General features: G+C 18.1%; 5 protein-coding genes across 5 annotated transcripts; 3 read left to right on the top strand and 2 right to left on the bottom strand.

Annotated features, from left to right (window-relative positions):
• Positions 1-2,777: 2,777 nt before the first annotated feature.
• PRELSG_0108000 (conserved Plasmodium protein, unknown function) lies at positions 2,778-9,204 on the top strand (the record flags this gene model as incomplete). The annotated part of the gene is made up of 3 exons (XM_028678756.1): positions 2,778-5,772; positions 5,866-8,022; positions 8,207-9,204. 3 exons carry the CDS (start codon positions 2,778-2,780, stop codon positions 9,202-9,204), a joined length of 6,150 nt encoding a protein of 2,049 aa, XP_028531440.1.
• Positions 9,205-9,974: 770 nt separating this feature from the next.
• On the bottom strand, positions 9,975-10,169 carry PRELSG_0107900 (conserved protein, unknown function; the record flags this gene model as incomplete). The annotated part of the gene is made up of 1 exon (XM_028678745.1): positions 9,975-10,169. The coding sequence occupies one exon, from the start codon at positions 10,167-10,169 to the stop codon at positions 9,975-9,977; it is 195 nt and encodes a 64-aa protein (XP_028531439.1).
• A 1,587-nt stretch (positions 10,170-11,756) lies between these two features.
• PRELSG_0107800 (lysophospholipase, putative) lies at positions 11,757-12,827 on the top strand (the record flags this gene model as incomplete). The annotated part of the gene is made up of 1 exon (XM_028678734.1): positions 11,757-12,827. The coding sequence occupies one exon, from the start codon at positions 11,757-11,759 to the stop codon at positions 12,825-12,827; it is 1,071 nt and encodes a 356-aa protein (XP_028531438.1).
• Positions 12,828-13,978: 1,151 nt separating this feature from the next.
• POP1 (ribonucleases P/MRP protein subunit POP1, putative) lies at positions 13,979-17,924 on the top strand (the record flags this gene model as incomplete). Its single annotated transcript, XM_028678723.1, has 4 exons — positions 13,979-16,943; positions 17,171-17,533; positions 17,649-17,741; positions 17,881-17,924. The coding sequence occupies 4 exons, from the start codon at positions 13,979-13,981 to the stop codon at positions 17,922-17,924; spliced, it is 3,465 nt and encodes a 1,154-aa protein (XP_028531437.1).
• Positions 17,925-18,364: 440 nt separating this feature from the next.
• On the bottom strand, positions 18,365-18,845 carry PRELSG_0107600 (conserved Plasmodium protein, unknown function; the record flags this gene model as incomplete). Its single annotated transcript, XM_028678712.1, has 2 exons — positions 18,365-18,573; positions 18,653-18,845. The coding sequence occupies 2 exons, from the start codon at positions 18,843-18,845 to the stop codon at positions 18,365-18,367; spliced, it is 402 nt and encodes a 133-aa protein (XP_028531436.1).
• Positions 18,846-19,704: the final 859 nt, after the last annotated feature.

Raw genomic sequence — 19,704 nt, 5'->3', positions numbered from 1 at the left:
CTAACTCTCGTATTATTTAAAAAAAATAAAATGAGCTATATATATAATACACACTGAATTATTATTTAAAGAAAAAATGAATAGATATTTTTTTATTAATGAAACTTAAATTTTTTCTGATAAATTCTAGTAGGACATTCCTATACTTTATTAAGTCTCATAATAATTGTCAAACTATTTTGTCTAAAATATAGTTTTAGTGTTTTTTTTTATTTTTTATAAAACCACTTTCATATATGTATTTATTATGAAAAATATTATATTTTTAATTTTTTTTTTTTTCTTTTTCTTTTTCTTTTCAATTTATACATTTTTAGTAAAATAATTAATATCATTTCCGTTGTTTTAATATATATTTTTTTAAGTAATGTATATATATATAGATATATTTATTTATTCATAAAAAAGAAAAATTTTATTTTTTAAATTATATTTATTTTAATAAAATTACATACATACAACATTTTATTTATTTTAAATGCATGTGCTACATTTTTTAAATATAGAAGACCTTTTGAATTTAAGTAAATATATAAAATTGTTATTATGAATTTCTTAAGGATTTTTTAATTTTAATAAAAAATTTTGAATTTTTAAATATTCCATTTATATAAAAAAAAAACAAAATTAACAAAATTACTTGTGTAACAAAACTCTCATAAAAAATGTGTGGCTATTTAATTGCAGATATGGTATAAAAACTGGTAATATTCTGAAAATAAATATAAAGACATTTTTGTAAAATTTTTTATGCTTATTATCGTTATTTTAAATCTTTTTTACATTTCCATAAAAAATAATAAGAAAACTATAAAATGCTAATAAACAAAGATTTTAAATAGTTTTATGTGAATTTTATTTTTTTTTTATCCTCTTCATTTATTTGTTTATGTATAGAATTTTTTTTTAATATTTAAGAAATTATTAATTATAATTTTTTAAAACTTTATTACATTGAAATTTATTTATATGAATCCAATTTTAATTGTTCCAATTTTTTCAAATCTCTTTTGTTATTTTTAATATAAATTAAAACCTTTATTATGAAATTACACACTTTTTTTTTTTATTAGGAAATAGACTATTTAAGCTAACTATTCATAAATATATATATAATTTGCATTTGTGCAAAATATATATTTTTATTTATTTATTTATTAATTTTTTTTTTAATTGGATTCATATATATATATATTTAAGAAAAAAAAATATATAGTATATTTGTTTCAATACGTAACATTTGTAAATTGTAACTATAGAACAATAAATTATTAATATGTAATGATTTTTTTTTAAGAAAAAAAAATTTATATATTTTATTATTTTTTTTTATATATTAAATCATTAAGAGAAAATTATATAAATGAATTTGCTGAATATATGTTATATTTGTTGTTTTATAGATATATTTCTTTTTTTGACTTGATTCCATTTTTTTTTTTTTCTTTGGTCACATTTTTAAATTTGTTTTATTATTATTATTATCATTATTATTATTTTATTTATTTATGTATTTATTTATTATTTATTTTTTTTTCCTTTATTTTATCGCAAGTACGATAATTTTCATTAACAAATTTTATGATTAATTGAAAATATGTTTTTTCATTTTTAAATGCTTATATATTAATATTTATTTTTTTATATAAATATATATAAATATATATATATGTATATTCTGTTAATATTTGTAATACTTTTTTTTTTTACTGTAGTAAACAAAAAAAAGAAAATAAATATATTGATGATAAAAAGAATTTTTTTTAAGGAAAATATATTTATTTCACACTTTTTTTTTCTTTTTTTTGGCTTCTAAGTACACATATATATTTCACTTTTTTTAATAGTTTTGTAGATTTATATTTTTCAATATAAAAGAATTATATTTAGATTAAATTAGGATAGTGTTGATAAATTTTATTGCTACATTTACCTTTCAATTTTTAATTACTTTTTTCTGTTATTTTTGTCCTTTTAAAATTTTGTAAATAAAAAAAATAATATATATATATATATATATATATTTCATTTTTTTTTTTTTCTTTATTACATTTAATTTTTAATTAGTCTACATATACAAATTTGTTTACAAATTTACAAAATAGTTACACTATTAGTTATATAATAAGCAATGTTTGAATTATCTCATATTTTTGTTTATATTTTTTAGTTTCTGTTTTAAAAAAATTATTTGTTTATGTTTGGTTATTAATCTTAAGATATGTAATTGTAGAAACAATTAATCTTATTTTAATTTTTAAATGTTTCTTTATAATTTATTTTTTAAAATTTCATTAAAATTACCAATGAAGAAAATATATAAAAATAAATTTTTTAGATTTATATTTAAGGAAATATTTTATTATATTTCCCTTATATTTCACATTTAATTATTTTTTACAATTTTCTTTTTTTTTTAATAAAATAATTGAAGAAATACTTATCTATATATCTCTTTCTTTTTTATATTTATTCATACTACTTTTGTTTTACTATTCATATTAATTATATATTGCATTAAGAAACATATATCCTTTTTGATAATTATTTTATTTTACGATTTTTTATTGGAATGTGTATAATATAATTAGTTATAAATTAATCTAATATAATTTTTTTTTTTTTTTTTGATTTTATAACGTTGCTTTTTTTTTTGTTGTTAATTAGAAGAGAAGAAATATAATATAAACGTATTAAAGAAAAAAATAAAAAAAAATGTTAAAATAATAAGAAAACATACAAAGACAGATAAAAAAAGAAAAAAAAAAAAAGAAATCATGAATAAATATAAAAATCCTATAAAGGTTTTAGAATGCAGTGAATATAATTATGAACATATAGATATATTAAAAAATGAATATATAGCAAATATATTATTAAAAGATGGAATAGATTATATAGAAAATGAAAATAATGAAATGATAAAAAATGACAGATATGTAAATACATTATTTTTTGACTATTTGGACTTGGATACAAACAAAACTGGAATAAAAATAAATACTGAACATCACAATGGAATAAAAAATGAAATAATAAAGAAGAAAAATAAAAGTATTGTTTTCAACAATAAAAAAAAAGATTACAAAAAAAATACTCAAAATATTAAAGGTTTTCATATAGTCAACCGTAATTTATTATGTAATGATAAGAAAAAAAAAAGAAAATATAAATTTTTAAAGAATTATAATAAGTACGAAAAAACAAGTTGTCATAAAAAAATAAATGTTAAAAAAAAAATAGATAAATATAGAATTAAGAAAATTAAAAAAAGTTATAAAATTAAGGAATTGCTACTCAGAAGGTTGGAAGAATCTATTATATGCAAATATAATTATACACAATTAAGTAAAAGATCAAAAAAATATTTATTTAAACTAAAAAATAGTTATTATTTTTTTTGTAATTATTTCAGATATAAAAAAAAAGAAAAGTCCTTTTGTTTACCAAATAAAAATTACACAAAATTAATTATTAAAAAAAAAAATATACCTAAACGTAGCTCTAAATTCAAGATTTTTTTTTTAAAAAATAAAATTTTTAAAAACAAAAAAAAAAAATATATAATTCCTATTAGCAAAATGAATAAGGATTTTTTGGGATTATATTATAATGAAATAAAATTCAGTAATTATAAATATGAAAATAAGTTATTTAGTAAAGGAAATGATGAATTAGTTAATAATAATATAAGTAAAAAGTTTGTGTATGCAGATAATATAGCGCAACCTTTTCACAAAATAAATTGTATGACTTGTGTAGAATATGAAGATAACAAATTTGAAGAAAAATTTACAAATACTAATGTAGAATATTGTAAAAATGAAAAAATGAAATCACTGAATGATGCAAATAATATTGATAATAATAGAAATGAGATAAATATTAATCCTTATGATGTTAATGAAGAATATGATAATAGAAATAATATACTGAATCAAAATGAAATTAATTTATTTTTTAATGAAAAAAATGATGAAGCAAAAATGTTAAACAATAATTATGAAGATAATAATGATATTAACAACTTTAGAAGATATAAAATTAAAAAAGGTATTTCTTTTAATAGTGAATTAAAAAATGGCCAAATGAATTCTGCAAATAACGAATACCCTAATTTTATATTTAGAAGTGAAATCAGTAACAGTAATTCTAAACAAGTAAGAGATCATGAAGGAAATGAAAATATTCCTAGTTATGATCTATTAAATAAGAACAAAAAAAGAGAATTCCATAAATTTAATAAAGAAATTTACTTTTCAAAAAGTGTAGAAAATGAAAGTATTCATAGAGCTACGAGTAGTATTATTAAATCAAAAAGAGAATTATACGAAGATGCTATTGATGTAAGGAGGGATGTTAAGAAAAAAGATATAGAAAAAGAAAAAAAATTCAGTAAAAAAAAGAATAAAAAGTTAAGAAGAAATATAAATGATACAAAAAATTCAGATACGGAAAATTTATATATGAAATGTATATGTACCCCTGAAAAAAAGTTTGATGATTTTGAAAATAATAAAAAAAAAATAGATAAATCAAATTATTCTAAAAGGGAAGAAAGCATCAAAAGCTCTAATTGTATATATAATAAATATCAAGAACAATTTCAAAAAATTGTTACTCCTAAAATTGACTGCGGAAATAAAAATGTATATGGATTTGGGGAAACTTTAAAATTCATGAAGTATAGAGAATTATTAAGAAAATATATGGGAACTTTTTATAATTACAGTTCTTTTAAATGTGCAAGTTACATTATACTTTATGCATTAATATTAAAAATTACTGCACAAATTTCTAAAAATTTAACAGCATCAAGTACTACAAGTGAATCAATTGATACAAATGTTAAAAATACAAATATATTTTTAAATATCTATGACTCAGAGGGAATTATACAATCTATTTGTTATATAATATTATTAATATGCATAATACTATTAATAAAATTAGGTATTCCTTCCAATTACTTACTTGCTGGTAGATTAACCATTTTATTTATGCTTTTATTTGTTATTCAAATACCTATAATGGTTTATGCAAATTTCTTGTATTTAAAAAATGAGGGATTACAAAATAAAAATAATAGTAAGATTTATGAGAAGAAAGATTATTTCAACTTGCAGTTACAAAAAATATTTGATGCATTTTATTTAGATACTTTTAATTTGTTAATATATACTATTTTAATTAAATTAGTATCTATATATGCTGCTTATCATAAACTAATATACCCACATTTATTAAAATTTTATTTAGATAGATTTTTTTTGAATTCCTATTCAATTGTTAAAAAAGAAATGATTCATTTTAGAGTTCCTAATAATATTGATGCATATTATTTAAACAAAATGAATAGCTACTTATTTAATTCATTGTATAAGAAGCAAGATCAGCTATCAAAAGAAGACTTAGAAAGTAGTACAAGAAGTGCAATAGGATATAATATTGTTATCAAAAAAGAAAGATATTCTCCTTTTATGAAATTTTTTAAGAAAAGAGTATCTAATTCTCCTTTCAAATTAAGAAATAGAAGAAATTTAAATTTTTGTATTATTTTCTATATAGGAGAATTAGATAATAAAGGAAGACCTCATGGTTTTGGATACTGGAGAGGTATAAATTCAGAAGGAGAAGTTTTGATTGGTTATTGGTTTCATGGAATACCAGTTGGACCTTTTAAATGTCGAGATTTTAAAACAGGTTCAGGTTTTATGTGTATAAAAATAGGATATGGAAAAACAAACTGTGAATTGAATGATTTAGAAATAGGTAAAATTATAGAAAATTTATCTTTTAAATAGTTTTTTAATCATATATTTTTTTCAATTATATATATATATGTGCATATTATTTTTTTAATAGGTTTAGCTGATACGGAATGTTGTGTAAGTGGAGCATTTTATAGAACATTTCCAAGGGTAGTATTTTATAATTTAAATTTGACAAATGTTAATAGAAAAAATAAGAAAAATGAAAATAAGCATGGATTAATAGAGAAAAGAGAATGTTGTGAATATTTAATTATAAATAAAGCTAGTAATGATATTTTAAGATTTGATTATTCAAATCTTCTTCAAGATAGTGATGATGATCAAATTAATTTAGATAAAAATGTTGCAAATAATAATAATGAAGAGAATAAAATAGATGTTTTAAATAATAATTCAAAAATATATAATGATGAACTACCCAAGACATTAATTAATGACGAAACATATTTAAAAGGAGAAATTCTAAATTATAATGATATATATAGGTTGAGTTATGACATTGAGGATTTTACATTAGAAAATGAAATACAAAATGCATTAAATAAAAATGTGGAAAAAAGAGATGAAGAACAAAAATTTAACATTAATAAAAATAAAACAAAAGATTTGTCAAGCGGAATATGTATTAAAGAAAAAGTGCATATTATTGAAAATAGTAAGGAAGATGTAAAAGATAACGAAAAATATAAAGAAAAAATAAAAAGAAAAGAAAAAGATAAAGAAAAAAATAAAGAAAAATATATAAAAAAAATAAAAAGAAAAGAGAAAGATAACGAAACAATTAATGAAAAAAATAAAGGAAAAGATAAAGAAAAAAATAAAACAAACAAAATTAGATCAAACTCGGAAGAACATCCTAGTCTAATTATAGGAAATAATGATAATGTAACAAATGAAAATGTTATTGAAAAAAATAAAAATAAGATAAATTCATATAAAATTCCATCAAATAAAAAATATAATTACGAATATAAAATGAATGATGACCATTGTATAGAAAAAAAAAGTGAAGGCAGAAAAAAAGAAAAAAAATATGAATTTTTCAATAAAGAAAAAAAATTTAATATAAATACAGAAATTGTATTAAGTAAAAAGAGTTTTCAAACTATTGGAAAGCATAAGCAGGAATTAAAAAAAGAGAATGATATATCAGATAAGAATGAAGAAATATGTCTAGAATCTTTAAAAAAGGAAAAGAAAGGAGCAAAAGAAAGATATAAGATGATAGCAAACCATTTTCACTTGAAAGATAAAAAAAAAAAAATAAATAAAGAAGACAAAAATAAAGATTTAATTGAAGGACTAAGTGATAATATTAGCGTAAATGAAAACAGGGAATATAAAAAAGATACAAATGAAAAAGAAAAAAATAAAAAAAAAAAGAAAAACAATAAAAACAGCAATTTTCCTAGAGGTGAAAAGGCATATAGAATTTTAAGAAATATTAGGGAAAAAAAAAAAAAAAAAAAAGATAAAAAAAGAAAAATAAAGAAAAAAATAGGTTATAGTATGACAAACACGTTATTAGATTTAAAGAATTATAACAGTTTAAGAATAAAAAAAAAAAACAAAAAAAAAAATGGAAATAGAAAAACTTTTCTTCCTAAGGCATTTTCTGGTACATTACCTAAATTAAAAATTAAAAAGAAACGTAGAGGATTATTATTCTCAGATACAATAACAAATGTATATAAAACAAAATGTATGAATATTATTTTACAAAATTTATGTCCACATATGCCTAATTTTGGTATTATTTACAATACTGATCTTCATATTTCTATTGATGCAGAAAGGGGATTATATATAACGGGTTATATAAATAAAAAAAATTCCAATTTATTATGCAGTAGAAGTGGAAATGATTTTGAAGATAATGAAGTAAAAATAAAAATTATAAAAAAGAGCAAAAATAGTTTAAATAATAAAAAGGGAAATGAAAAACGTCTATATTCTTGGATAGATGATATAAAAGAATTGAGTCTTGATGGATGGGTAAAGTGTGAATTAGCTGGTTGTTTAGAAGCAGTTATTTTTATACATGGTTATAACACTAACCATTTAGAAGCTTTACAAGTATTGGGACAAATGGCATCTTTTGGGAACTTTCCTAATTATATTAAACTATTTCTGTTTAATTGGCCATCAGGAAAAAACTTTTTAGAATTTTTTATTGCAAAAGATAATTCAAAAAATAAAAAAGTTCATCATGCTTTTAAATCTTTTCTAGATACTCTAAGAAACAATGGTAATAATTTAAAAAAAAAAGAAAAAAAAAAAAAATAGAAAATAAATGAAAATAAAAATTAATATAAAAAGAAATATAATATATATATATATATATATATTATAAACAGAATTATTATATTTATATTTTTTGTTAATGTATTTCCTTTTTTTTTTTTTTTTTATATATTCGTCTCTATGAACAGGAATTAGACAAATACATATAATAACACATAGTATGGGAACAAGAATGTTTTTATTAGCCTTTCATGATATAGTAAATAGTGAATTGTTTTCAACTATTGATGAAAAAGAAAATTCCTCAAAAAATGTAACAAAAATGAAATTAATAACTCTAACTATGATGAATCCTGAATATTATTTAAGTGATTTTGTTAATAAAGAATATGTATTCCTTAGATCATTTTGCACTGTTATTTCTATATATTGTGATTCTAATGATAAAGCATTAAAATGGGCAGAAATATTTAGTGGTACAAAATCATTAGGAAAAAATATATTTGACTTAAACATATGCAAAGATGATTATAATTCAAAGAATTTAAATGCTTATGAAAATTTTGCTTTTGATAGCAATAAATTAGAATATTATTCAATACCAGTAGAAAATAGAACTGATGAAACAGAAGAAATTAGTTTGGATTCCAAATTATTTTCTTCTTTTTTTGATAGCAGTAAATTTCAAGGAAAAAATGATAATGAGAAAATGAAAAATAAAGAATTTATGACAAAAGTAGTACAAAGATTGAGAAAAATTGTTAATTTTTTTTACAAAAAGAAAAAGAATAATAATAAGTTAGCTAAGGATGATCACAGTTCTATGTATAATGATAACAGTTTTTTAAATAAAGAAAATACAAAAAATGTGATGCATCAGCCACCTATGTTTAGAAATACATTGTTAGTTTTTACAGGAATAGAACCTACTTATTGCTATCGAGATAATAGAGATTGGTTAGATGTTGATGTTATTGATACAACATGGTTAGGATCAAATGTTCATACATTAAGGCATTCATATTGGTCTTTAAATAGGGAAATTATTGAAGATATTAGAGAATTAATTGTAACTAGAAAAAGAGCAAGGCAAAGAACTTCACGATTAGACAGAAGAGAAGGAAATGTATGGGTATATAGAGTAGCGCCATCTTACTTAAAGTCTATATTTGATTCCGATTTATAAAAACAAAAATAAAATAAAATGAGAAATAAAAGAAATAATAAAAATTTTCAAAATTTAATTAAAAAAAAAAAAAAGAAAAAGAGGATTTCAAAAAACTTAAGATAAAGTAATTAAAATAAAAAAATTAAAAATATTGAAAATTATACATTATATATGTATAATTTTTTTATTAGTTATAATGTTACATTAACAATATAATTTAAAAATTCGAATTTTTTTTTTTTAAAGTGTGTCAATTCATATATATATATATATATATTATTTTATAAATTATATTTTAACAACCAATTTTTTCGAAATTGTTAATACTTGTATATATTTAATTCTTTTTTTTTTTTTTTTTTTTTTTATTATGAGATATTTATTACAACAACAAAAAAACCATACCCTTATGTTTCATGATTTTATTTTTATATTCTTTTTCATTTTTATTTACAATTTTTTTATATGCTTATTCACCTTTTTCTTTTTTTTCATAATTTATTAGTCATTTTTTTATTTTTTTTTTATTTTATTGATATATTATAAATTAAAGAAAAAAAAAAATATTTTATTTTTTTATAAAAACTTCAGTAAAAAATAAATAAAATAAAAAAATTTTAATAACTTTATATTTTTTCTTAATTTTTGAATATATATGACCTTTTCTTCTCTTAATATAAAAAAAAATTACATTTTACTAGAACAAGTTTATTACTGTTCCAAATAATAATGTTTATGAAAAAGTATAAGCATTATTTATATGTAAACATTTTTCAATATATATATATTTAAGTTTTATTTTCTGTAATTCCTTTTTGAACTTCTTGAATAGCATTATTTCTATTTTCTAAATGTTTCGAAATATCATATTCTTTCATTTCCGGCTTCAAAATTAGATGCACACAACAAGAACCCATAGCCATACATAAAAAAGAAGTAGATACAATGAATAAATATTTCTTTAATGGAACACCTAATGGCATCTTTTTTTTTTTTTTTTAAGCTAATGTAAAAATAACAATATATATATATATATAAAACAAATGAAGAAAATATTTTTAAATATACAAATATAAAATCAAAAATTTATAAGAATTTTTTTATAAAAAACAATATAGAAAAAAAAAGAAAAGAATATTAACAATAAAAAAACATTAACTCTTTTATATAAAAAAAATTAATTTAATTTATTTAGAAGTAAAAAAGTGAATTAAATAATACTATTTTTAATCATTTATATAAATATTTTTCATTTTTTATATCATGCGCTTCAAAGGAGATAATCGCATATTTCCTTACATATATACATATAATCTTCATTTTACAATTTTTTTTTCTCTTCTTTACTTGTAGTGGAGTTATAAATTCATAAATTATAATCAAGAAAAATAATATTAGTATCTAATGTTCATACAAAAATGTATATTATTTCAAAAGAGAATAATTTTAGTAACACTTGAAAATGAAATATTATCTTAATAATATCATAATTTCACTCCATAAGCTCCAATTTATAGTTTTTAAATAAATAAAATTTATTTTTTATATTTAAAAAATTTAAAGATAAAACTGAAGTTTTTACATAAATGCTCAAAAATATATATATTTAATTTTGAAAATAACAGAGACTTTCATTTCGTTAGAAAAATTTAAAACAGTTTTTTAAAACATACACGTGCACTTAATTGTTCATCGCAACAAAAAAAAAAAGATATAAGAAATAAAAAATATTTAAAAATTTTCAATTTTTAATAATAATTCTCTTAAATTATAAAACAAAAAAAAAAAATATTTTTTATTAAAACAAGGTGGTACAAAATACCTACAGAAAAAAAAAGATATATATATATATATATATTTACATATATGTAAAATGTACTTATGTATATAAGAACACAAGAAAAAATTTTATTTTATTATATAAAATTAGCTCATAAATTAGACTAATTTTTTTTTAAGAAATCCTTTTTTTTATAATTTAATTATTTAATTATTGCAAAAAAAAAAAAAGAAAGAAACTTATTTGAACAATTTTTTAAAATATTTTATAATATTACGCTTTTTTTATATGGAAAAATTTATAATTTAGAAATTAGTTTTATTAATTTTTTTTTTTTTTTTTTTAATATGTACATAAAATTTATTATTGTAATTGATATTTTTCATAAAATTTAACAGGAATATTTTTTTTTTTCTATAAATTGTTTCTTATTTAAAATATATATCATGCATCTTTTTTTTTTTATATTTATTAAGAGTATCTTTATTTTGATGCGTTGCAAATAATTTTTATTCTAATTTTTTGTTTATTTTTAATTATTCTTATTTTAAGAAATTGTGTAATCATTTTTATTTTAAAATAAACTAAATTAAGGTATTTTATAATTATTATATTTCTATTATATTAGATATATTAGTTCCACAAGATTGTTAGAAGTTTTTCCCTTTTAACATTAATATTTTTTTTAATTTTATTTTTTGTATTTATTATTATTTTTTTTTTAATTTTATATTAAAAGTATTGTTTGTTATTAATTAAAGACGCTTATTTAGTAGAATTTTTTTTTAAAATGGTAGAGAACACATCATCTGTTAAAGTTAATAAGAAAAGTAAGTTAGATGGTAAACCTAAAATTGATTCATTTCATAATAAGGATGGCTTATTACTGAAAACATATGCATGGTTAGTTAAAAATCCTGTTGGTGTTTTAATATTAGTTCATGGTTTAAACTCGCATGTGAGATTAGAATATTTAAGACATAATGTAGAGGTAGTAAATAATAATAAAGCAATATTAAAGGATGATGAAAATTTCTACATATATGAAAATAGTTGGATTGAACATTTTAATAAAAACAATTATTCAGTGTATGGATTAGATTTACAAGGCCATGGACAATCAGACGGCTGGAAGAATTTAAGAACTAGTATAAATAAATTTGATGATTTAGTATATGATGTGATTCAATATATTAATAGAATTCATGATTTATTATGTTTATCTTATAAAAAAGATAACAATATATCTCTTCATGATAATATTACTAATACTAAAATCCCTCCTTTTTATTTATTGGGACTTTCAATGGGTGGAAATATTGTTTTAAGAATTTTGGAAATATTAGGAAAATCAAAAGATAATAATAAAAAAGTAAATATAAGAGGTTGTATTTCTCTAGCAGGAATGATTTCGATTGATCATTTAACATCAAAAGCTTCTTTTAAATACTTTTATATACCTATATCTAAAATGCTTTCTGCTGTATTCCCAAGTTCACGTATTACCCCATCATTGCATTTTGGTAGATTCCCATTTATTAATGATATCTTTTCATTTGATAAAAATAGACATAAAAAACCAATCACATGCAGATTAGGGTATGAACTATTAAATGCTATAACCAATTTAAATAATGATATAGAATATATACCAAAAGATATCCCTATATTGTTTATTCATTCAAAAAATGATTCTGCATGTTATTATGAGGGAGTAGTAAATTTTTATAATAAATTAAATAATGATAATAAGGAAATTCATACATTAGAGGAAATGGATCATATTTTAACCGTTGAACCTGGAAATGAAGAAGTGTTAAAAAAGATTATTGATTGGCTTTCAAGAATACCTAAAGAATAGAAACTAAATAAAATTCGAAATAAAAAAGATCCATATTCATTTTGTAAGAAAAAATTAAAAAAAATAAAAACTTATCCGAAATTACTTAAATGCTCATTATGCATATAAAATTTTATAAGACTATATTTTTTTTTTTAATGTAACTTATTTTTATGTATTTTATATGTAACTGCCTTGAAAAATTAAAAAGTTTTTTTTTTTTCATTATACTTTGTATTTTCTTTTTTTTTTCCTTTATCCTTATTATTATTTTTTTTTTATTTTGTTTTATCTAATAAGGTCTAATTTTTAAACCTGAAAAAAGGAATAATAAAATTATAGTAACTATTGTAAGCTTACTAAAGAACATATGACATAAATTTTTTAATGAAATTTTTTTTTTTTTTTTTTCTTCTAAAATTATGAAAAAAAAAAGAATAAATAAAAAAAAAATATACTATATGAAAATATCTTCTTTCTTATATTTAAATATTTTGTAAACATTCTTCTAGGGGAAATTTATTATTTAATTTTTTTTTATTTTTTATTAATAAATAAAAAAGGAATTTTTTTTTTTTTATATGATAAACAATTCTATTAATAATGGGGGTATTTTTAGAATGAGAAAAAAATAATTCTACATGATTAGATAATATATCTTAAAAAAAATATATAATTTTAAAAATAATATTGAAAATAATTAAAAAAACTATATGTATGTAACAAAACATTCATAGAAGAAAAGGAAAAATGAACAAAGAGATTGCCAAAATAATTTGCTTAAAAAAAAAAAAAAATTAAAAATTGATATTTTTATTAAATAGTAAGGAAATAAAGTCTCATGTATTATTAAAATGTTAATTTTGAATTTTAATTTGTGAAATAAACACTTAAAAATAAAAAAAATAAAAAAATAAGAAAAAATAAGAAATCTCTTAATTATTTGCATAAAATATTTCTTACGTCATTTAATTTGCTTTACTTTTTTAATTATCATATGAAAAATATTAAATAATAACGTGAACGTTTTTATTTTATATTATATTTTTTTATAATTAAGTAGAACTTTATGCATACCTTTTATATGAACAATTTGTATAATTATAAATAAATACTCATTGTTGAAATAACATCTTCTCATTTATAAATATGATTTAATAAAAAAAAAGAAGATGTTTGTAGATTTTAATAAAGATAAAGGAAAAAAAAATATAAGTAATAAAAGTAATGATGATAAAAAGAATTATGATGAAAAACAATATAATAAAATAGATAATACAGAAGAAGAGAATGACACCACAAAATTTACTTCAATACAAAATGAAAAAGAAAAAAATTATATAAATTTTATAAGCAAAAACAATAATAATGAAAAAAAGACAGTCAAAGTAATAGATAAAAAGAATGATAAAAAAAAAAAAAATGATGAAAAAACATATAAGTCAATATATGAAATTAGAAATAATTCAGATGTAAACTTTTTTAACACTGAATCTGTACCTTGGATATCTTCTTTTTTTAACTTAAAAGACGAGGATTTATTAATCTTTGGAAGAGAATTAAGAAAAAGAAATATTTTTAAAAGATGTTTTCAAAGAATTCATAAAAATAGAAGGAGGAGATGTATGTCGTTTAATCCTTATAGGGTACCCTTAGCTTGTAAAAAAGCAACATTGGAAGAAATGCTAATATCTGAACCTAAAATAAAAAAAAAAAAAAAAAAAAAAAAAAATGTTCCCTTTGGATATTTTTATAGAAAATTTATTATGAGAAGTAAAAAAAAAAATTGGTTAGAAACTCATATGTATCATTCTAAAAGATTTCATATGATGAGTATTTTTGGATATAAACTAGCTATAAAAAACTGTAGTAAAATAAGTAGAAGAATTTTTCGATTTAGTAAACGAAAATCATTAATACATGATATGTCTTATATTGAAATAATTCAATTAAGTGGTGATGAAAATACTATAATAGATGTATTGAAGAAATGCACAAATATTGAACAGGCAAATATGTTAAAAAAAAAATATTTATTAGGAATATTATTAGGAAAAATTTTTATTTATAAATATGAAAATAATGATATAGATGAAAAAGAAAAAAAAGATAATATGAGCAATCATTCTGATTTAAATAAGAATAACAATGATAATTTTTTTAACTCAAAAAATCCCCTAATATGTCCTGCATACTTTTTATGGAGATCTACATTGAAACCATATGTTCATTTAAAAAAAGAAAAGAGAAAAAATAATAATATTGATAATGATGCCAATAAAGAAAATAAAAATAAACTTAATAATAATAAGGATTGTTCTGAAAAAAAAAAAGAGGAATTAGAGGATAAAATAAGAGATATATGGTTATTTGTTCATCCATTATGTTTAAAAGAAACCATGAAGAACTTTCAGAAAATAAATTCATCAATTCATGTAAAACATATAAAAAATATTTGTATGTATGAATTGATTGGTCCAAGAAGTTTTGAATTGTTAATAAATATTTTAAAAATAAAAAATAAATATCCTAAAAAAATGAAACGATATATTTATCACTATAACTATGAAAAAATTACTTTACCATATGACTATGTAATTCCATTATATGCTATTCTACCTAAATGTGTAGGTCCATTTTTGCTAAATTATAAAATTAATGAAAATGAAGTACAACAAATAGATAAAAAAGAATCATATAATATTAATTCATTGAGTAAAGAAAACAAAGATATTAATATTATTAAGAATAATAAAAAAAATGTAGATAATATAATAGAAAATGCATTTGATTATATACAAGAGAAAAATGAAAACAGAGTTTTAAAAAAAAATGAATTTAGCCAATACGATAATAACATACTTATGAATGAAAAAATAAAACAGAAAGTAATTAAAAATATTAAAGTTAACAAATATGAACATATAAGAAGTAATAAAAAAAAAAAAGTAAAAACAACTATTTTGAAAATGTTAAAAAATAATAAGTATATTGAGAGTTATGACATACTTAAAGAAAAAAGAAAATCCTTATGTGAATTATTAGGAAATGCTCACAATTTTAGTTCATTTCATTCATCAAATATTTTAAGTAATAATTGTAATAATTATAATAAAACAATAGTATCTAGAAGTAATATTAATGATAATAGTAACTTGTTAAGTAGTACAACTGATAATAAAGAAGTAGTTACGCATGGAATAAGTAATAAAAATGAAGAAAAAGAAAATATAACTAAAATTTCAAATGATTTAAATTTTTACTTCAAAGATAAAAAAGAATCGACTCATACATTTGAAAATAATGAATTTCTTAAATATATGAAAAAAAAACTAAGTAAAAAATTAAATCTAACATATGATAAAGACTCAATACAAAATTACATAAATGAATGTTTAAATAATGATGGTACAAAAGATGAAAATTGTTTAATATTAAAAAAAAAAGAAACAAGTGATGTTTATAAAGAATTAAATAAAATCAAAGAAAATCTTAAGCAAAATTCCAAGAAATATATTAAAATACCCATATTAATTGTAAATCAAACTAATAATAATAATCATAGATACTTTATTATTTGCCCTTCAAAAAAAAAAAGTTCCATTTTATTTCATTTGTTAATACGTAACGGTTCTATAGCAATAGGTTTAAAAGAAAGAGAAAAAATTATGAAATGTTATGACTTTATTTGTTATCCTCAAGACTTTCCAGATTCTTATGGTGGCATTTTATATAATAAATTAAGAGAATCTATATCAAAAAAAAAATATTTAAAAAAACCCTTAAGTAAAAGAATAAATTATTATTGTTTAGGTATAAATGATCCTTTTAACTATTCTTGGTTTTGTGTATATCCTTATAAAAATGATATAAAAATTATAAGGACTACTGACTGTTATAATCAATTTTTAATTCAAACATTTATACAGCGTTTTTTGTATATATCATTAAAAAAAATTTATCATATTAATACTTTTGAAGAATTTTATAATTTTTTAGAACATTTTAAATCAAAATTTCATATTTTCTCAAGTTATTTTATTACTGTTTATGTAAGTGCCTACAAAAAAAGTATACCAAAGAGATTATCTCATGTTTGTGCATTAACACTTAAGCAAACAATCAAATTTTTTATAAGTAAAATTATTAAAAAAAGAAAAAAAACTGAAATATTTTATATGTGATTTTTTTTTTGAATTATATATGAAATAAGTAAATTATCCATTAAAAGGATTATAAAACCATGAACATAATTAGGAAATTTTATTTCATTAAAATATTTGTTTACTTATTATATAATTTTTTCCAATATTTTTTTCAATATTTTTTACAATTTTTTTTTTAATTTCTTTCTTTTCTTCTAGAGCAAATAGACACAAAAAAAATATTGGAATGGGTTGAACACAAACGAATTATTAACAAAAACAATAAAGATAAAATTGAAAAATTAAAAGAACCTGTGATTTATAAATATAAAAACAAAGTTATAAAAAAAAATAAATGTGAAAGAAAAGAAAAGGCACAAATGGAGAGAATAAATCTTCAGAAAAGTTCTACAGATAATGGGAAACCAGTTGATGATATTATTTTATCGTCAAAAAAAATAATTGGATATGTGTCAAGTGGGGGGCATGTATTATCAAAAGGATATGGATATGGGATAGCACATATATCTTTCTATTTTTTTTTAGAAAATTTATTAAATCATATATTTGCATTGAAATTATGTAAATTAAAATAAAAAATTAGATAAAACAAAAAAAAAAAAAAATACATATTTTATTATATCAAGTTCATAAAAATTTACATACTATTATATTTTTTTTTTTATCATTTTTATAGTAGTATCAGATGAAATAAAAATAAAGGAAAAAGGAAAGAATTTTCCTTTTATAGGATTGATCAGAAATGTAAATTCTGCTTATTATCATCATGGTATATACATATTTAATAAACAAAAAATTATTATATAAATTTTTAATTATTTAATCTTATTTTATTTTTATCTTTTATTTTTTTTTTTTTTAATTATATTTATTTTTTTTTTTTTTAATTTAATATATATGTTTTTTAGTTTGGATTAGTTTAGTAACAGAAGATAAATACTTGCCTTTTTAAATATATATATATATGTTTAGGTATGATCCTTTCCATATCTTTTTTAAGATCATATTTCCATTGTAATCTCATTTACTTAATGATTTTAATAAATGCATTTATTTTTGAAACAAGGTTTCTTTTAGTGTTCAAATTATTAGTATAATTTTTTGTTACAAACTTTTAATTTTACTTATTTTCCTTTTTTTTTAAATTATAAAATTTTATTTTAATTTTTAAATTAATTAAATTAAATTTGTAATATGCTTTAATTTAAAATATTTAATATATATATTATGCATAAAGAAAATAATGAATAACATATACTTCAAAACTAAAAAAAGATGTTTTTGAAAAATATATATATATATATTTATTCACTTTATAACGGTAATTACTATTTAAAAAAAAAAAAAAAAATTCAGCATATGAAAATTCTGTTGATATAAATTCCTTGTATTTTAATAGGACGATAAGAAAACTTCAGAATTCATATTTTCCATATAAATATTTATATATTCATTAACTATTTCAAAATTAATATCTTCTAAAAATATAATACCTCTTGTTTCGATTATTTTTAAATCATTTGATACAATACCTTTTATTCCTATATATTTTGAATTATATTTAAAGTTCCTATCTTTAATAATGCATTCAACGGAATTTCCTAAACAAAAAAAGAAATTATGTGCATTCGAATATAAAAGAAAAAAAAAAATATATATTTATTAAAATATTTCATTTACCATTAACTGATTTCAAGGTAATTATATTATCTTGTATATTAATAATTTCACCAATAAAGAATATCTCTTCGTTTATGAAATCAGACAAATATTTTTCTGATATAAGCTTTCCTAATTTGTTGTATGAACATGTTTCATTATCATTTATTTCATTTTTTTCGAAAACATTATTATTTTCATCAAAATTGTCCATATTAAATTTTTCTATTTTTATTTAACTTTTATATTTTTATAATTTTTTTTTTCTTTCTCTTATATATTTTTTTTTCTTATTATTATAGAAAGGACTTCAATAATTTTATTATATTTTTACTAATACCAAGAAAAAAATTTTCTTATTTTCATAAAAAGAATATTTATTTTTAATTTTTTCTTACATATCAAGTTTTTTTATTCTTTTATTTTAATGATATATAATTTGAATTTATTTTTATGTAATTAGTGTTACTTTATATATAAAACTTTTTTTTTTTTTTTGTGATGCATCCTAGATAATTTAAGATGAATTTTTTTTTTTTTTTTTTGTTACAAGTTTTAAAAGCTAGTAAAGTTATAAAATGAAAACAAAAAATGTAGGTAAAAATATTAATATGTAAAAAAATAGATTTAAATTTATTATAAAATATTTAGAACAAAGCTTTGCTTTTTATTATCTACTATTTTTATTGTTTGAAGAAAATAATGGTAATATAAATATTTTCATATTTAATTATAATAAAATTTTAAGACATTTTGTTTTATTTTATTTTGATTTTAAAAAATATAAACAATTATAAATAAATATATTTTTGTATTTTCCTCTATTTCTCTTTGTATTTATATATATATATATATATTTATCTAATTTATTTTTCTAATTTTTTAAAAAATTGATTATGTATTTCATAATAATTATTAAAAGGCTACTTTTTTTTTTTTTTTAATATATAAAATGGTTAAAAAAAAATGAAATAAATAAACTAATTTTAAATCTTCAATTAAAAATAAAAAGAAAATTTACATTTTATTTTTTAAGAAAGATTTATATATTTATATCTTTAAGTTTTAAAGCA

Source organism: Plasmodium relictum (assembly GCF_900005765.1).
Source record: "Plasmodium relictum strain SGS1 genome assembly, chromosome: 1".
Classification (NCBI taxonomy): Eukaryota; Apicomplexa; class Aconoidasida; order Haemosporida; family Plasmodiidae; genus Plasmodium; species Plasmodium relictum.
The sequence above is the reverse complement of the archived record's forward strand: the minus strand, read 5'-3'. Positions and strand labels throughout refer to the sequence as shown.